Source organism: Myxine glutinosa, chromosome 4 (assembly GCF_964187855.1).
Source record: "Myxine glutinosa chromosome 4, kmMyxGlut1.1, whole genome shotgun sequence".
Lineage (NCBI taxonomy): Eukaryota > Metazoa > Chordata > Myxini > Myxiniformes > Myxinidae > Myxine > Myxine glutinosa.
This window is the reverse complement of record NC_136264.1, coordinates 97,537,801-97,540,265: the sequence shown is the minus strand read 5'-3', so window position 1 is coordinate 97,540,265 and position 2,465 is coordinate 97,537,801. Positions and strand designations below refer to the sequence as shown.

The following is a 2,465-nucleotide window of genomic DNA, read 5'->3' as shown; positions in this document are numbered from 1 at the left end:
CGCGTGCTCCTCGCACGTTTCGTACGCAGATCCGTTCTTTAAACAGAGGACGCACGGAGGTCTGCTGTGTTGAGGGGTCCTCTCCAACGACCTGCTGTAGCTTGCGTGGAACCTCCGATGGTCCGAGGAGCTCGACGTTTTCAGGTGACCTCTCGGGTCCACGGCGTTGAAAGGGACGGCTTGAGGTCCACGGGACTCCGCTCTGACAAGCGACGAGGAGTTTGATCCCATCGGGAATCTGCCACGAGTGTGCGCTGCCTCTGAATCTGCCACCTCTGACCCGAGTGCACCCGACGGGGTCATGACCTCGCTCCAATACGACCTCATTTCGTCAAGAAAATGTGTGTAAAAAGGAGAATCACTGAAAGGTCCGAATCCACTTATCACAGAAGGTCTTTCTGAGTTCGATCGATTTCTGAGTCCGAGCTGAGGAGTCCGTTCGATCTCCAAATTGTTGACGCCTCCAGGGTCTGCGTACCATGTGCGTTTCTCCGGAACTTCCCGGATGGTCGCAAGGCAAGGGTGGACATGGGATGACCTCGCGCTGCCGTCTGGGTCAGGAAGGACCGATGGGGATTCCCCGTCGTCGTCATAGAATGGAAAGCGTCCGCCGGCACTGGATCTCGGGACACCACCGGGTCTTCGGTTCTCCATGAAGACGGGTTCACTTGGATCAGCTCGTACCGAATACCGGCTTTCAATAAAGTGGAATGATCACAGGTAGACACCTAAATAGGTTTTCATTTCCCAAAGTGCATTGGGAGGGGTAATTCCCCCAAATAGGGAACCAATGAACCCCTCCCGTTATGATACGTTGATGAAGTTGTGACGTAATCATCTAAGTGTGAGATGATGATCAAGTCGAGCTGTGAATTGAAATAATTAAAAACGAGCGGTGATCAATAAATCCACAGCCTGGAAATAATACAATGCGACGTTGTGTATACCTGATTGTGGAAGTTATTAGCGAAGGGAGTTGATGTTTCGATTTATATGATCATTATAAGTGTTAATCATATGGGGAGAGGAGGGTCCACAATGTACTGACTCAGAACGGGATAATGATAACGTGGAGCCCAATAAAGGTGAACGCTTTTCAAATATTTTATCGTCTCTGGACTATGTTGAGTTTGATATCTGGATTATGGTGAGATTGATATCTGGATTATCGTGGGTTTGAATCTCTGCACATCCATCTGCATTCCTGAATATTGACTGTGTGGGCAGCACGAGGGTCGGGGCTCGTGTGTCTGTCTGACAACTGGTCGATAACTCCCGCACCACAAGTTGATCTGACATTCTGATTCTACTCAGACTTCAATGGATGGAGGCCATCCTGGTGTGCTGGTGTTGATATAAATGTGGATAAACAACCCAGAATTTTTGATTCTTTTCTGGAATAACCACATCTCTTCCCACCGCCTCTCCCCCCTCCCCCCTCCCCCTCCCCTCACCCCCCTTCCCCCTTCCCCCTCCCCTCTCCCCTCTCCCTCTCCCTCTAGTTTCACTGATCCCAACAAACACATAAAGCAACCGATCTGATCGAGGACGTGAATGGGCAGAATTTCATTATTCTTCCACAAAGTATTTAATAATATCCGACTTATCTCTCACTTTATGTAATTCTTCATTGATTTTTTAAAATTCGTTCGAATACCAAATGCGATGCTCACTGAGCAGTTACATCAAGTATCGATTAAAGAGTTTTTCATAAACTCTCAACATTTGGACCTGGTATCGTGCACCTGACATTGTTAAAGTGGAATTAATGAATTGTCAACAATTGTGAATGAATGCCCATAACCTGTTTACCTGTACACGAATGCAGTTTACCAATGCAAACAAATCTGATTAAAAATACACCTGTGGCCTTGAATTACAGAACTATTGTTAAAGTCGTGAATATTTGATGGTTAAAGTCGTCTTACTTCGTGATCGACCATTTGACGTGGCCTCCTGTGCCTGAAATCACCTTGTGACGTCATCAATAGGTGTTTCCGTCAATTAATCGATTCGCGTCTATTTTTACCGGTTCCACCTGTGACGGTCTTTGTTCACCAATGGCCTCAGGGCGCTTGCGACGTATTTTGAACGGTTCAGATTAAACACGAAGGTTACACGTGATCGTTTGCATCAATGATTGTTTACAGATATTCTTATCAATTGAGCGACAAAAACGGTCCACGAAACGTCTACAATAGCTCAGGAACGTCAAGACGTCAACCTTTTGTTTTCAGATTTACAGGTAGATCTGCATTTGTTTTCAATCACGTTGTCGTAATTAAACATTTTGTAAACATTCAAAATACGTTGCAGTTCACCGAATTGTTGCCCTGCCACAAAAGGTGGATGGAGGTTATGTTTTCAGCCCCGTCTATCTGTTTGTCCGTTTGTCTCTCCCGACACCGAGTTGTGCACCGCGTTGGGGTCCTGCGAGCGACAATCAGAGCTCATATTGAAGTGTA

General features: G+C 46.5%; 1 protein-coding gene across 1 annotated transcript in view; it reads left to right on the top strand.

Moving 5' to 3' along the window:
- Window positions 1–1,660: 1,660 nt before the first annotated feature.
- The window catches only part of LOC144891625 (voltage-gated potassium channel subunit beta-2-like), an 8,183-nt gene continuing 7,378 nt past the window's right edge, over window positions 1,661–2,465 (top strand). Inside the window, exons 1-4 of the mRNA XM_078775270.1 lie at window positions 1,661–1,689; window positions 1,829–1,898; window positions 1,992–2,094; window positions 2,317–2,355. Of these exons, the coding sequence (XP_078631396.1) occupies window positions 1,661–1,689; window positions 1,829–1,898; window positions 1,992–2,094; window positions 2,317–2,355 (241 nt within the window). The remainder of the gene's footprint in view (window positions 1,690–1,828; window positions 1,899–1,991; window positions 2,095–2,316; window positions 2,356–2,465) is intronic.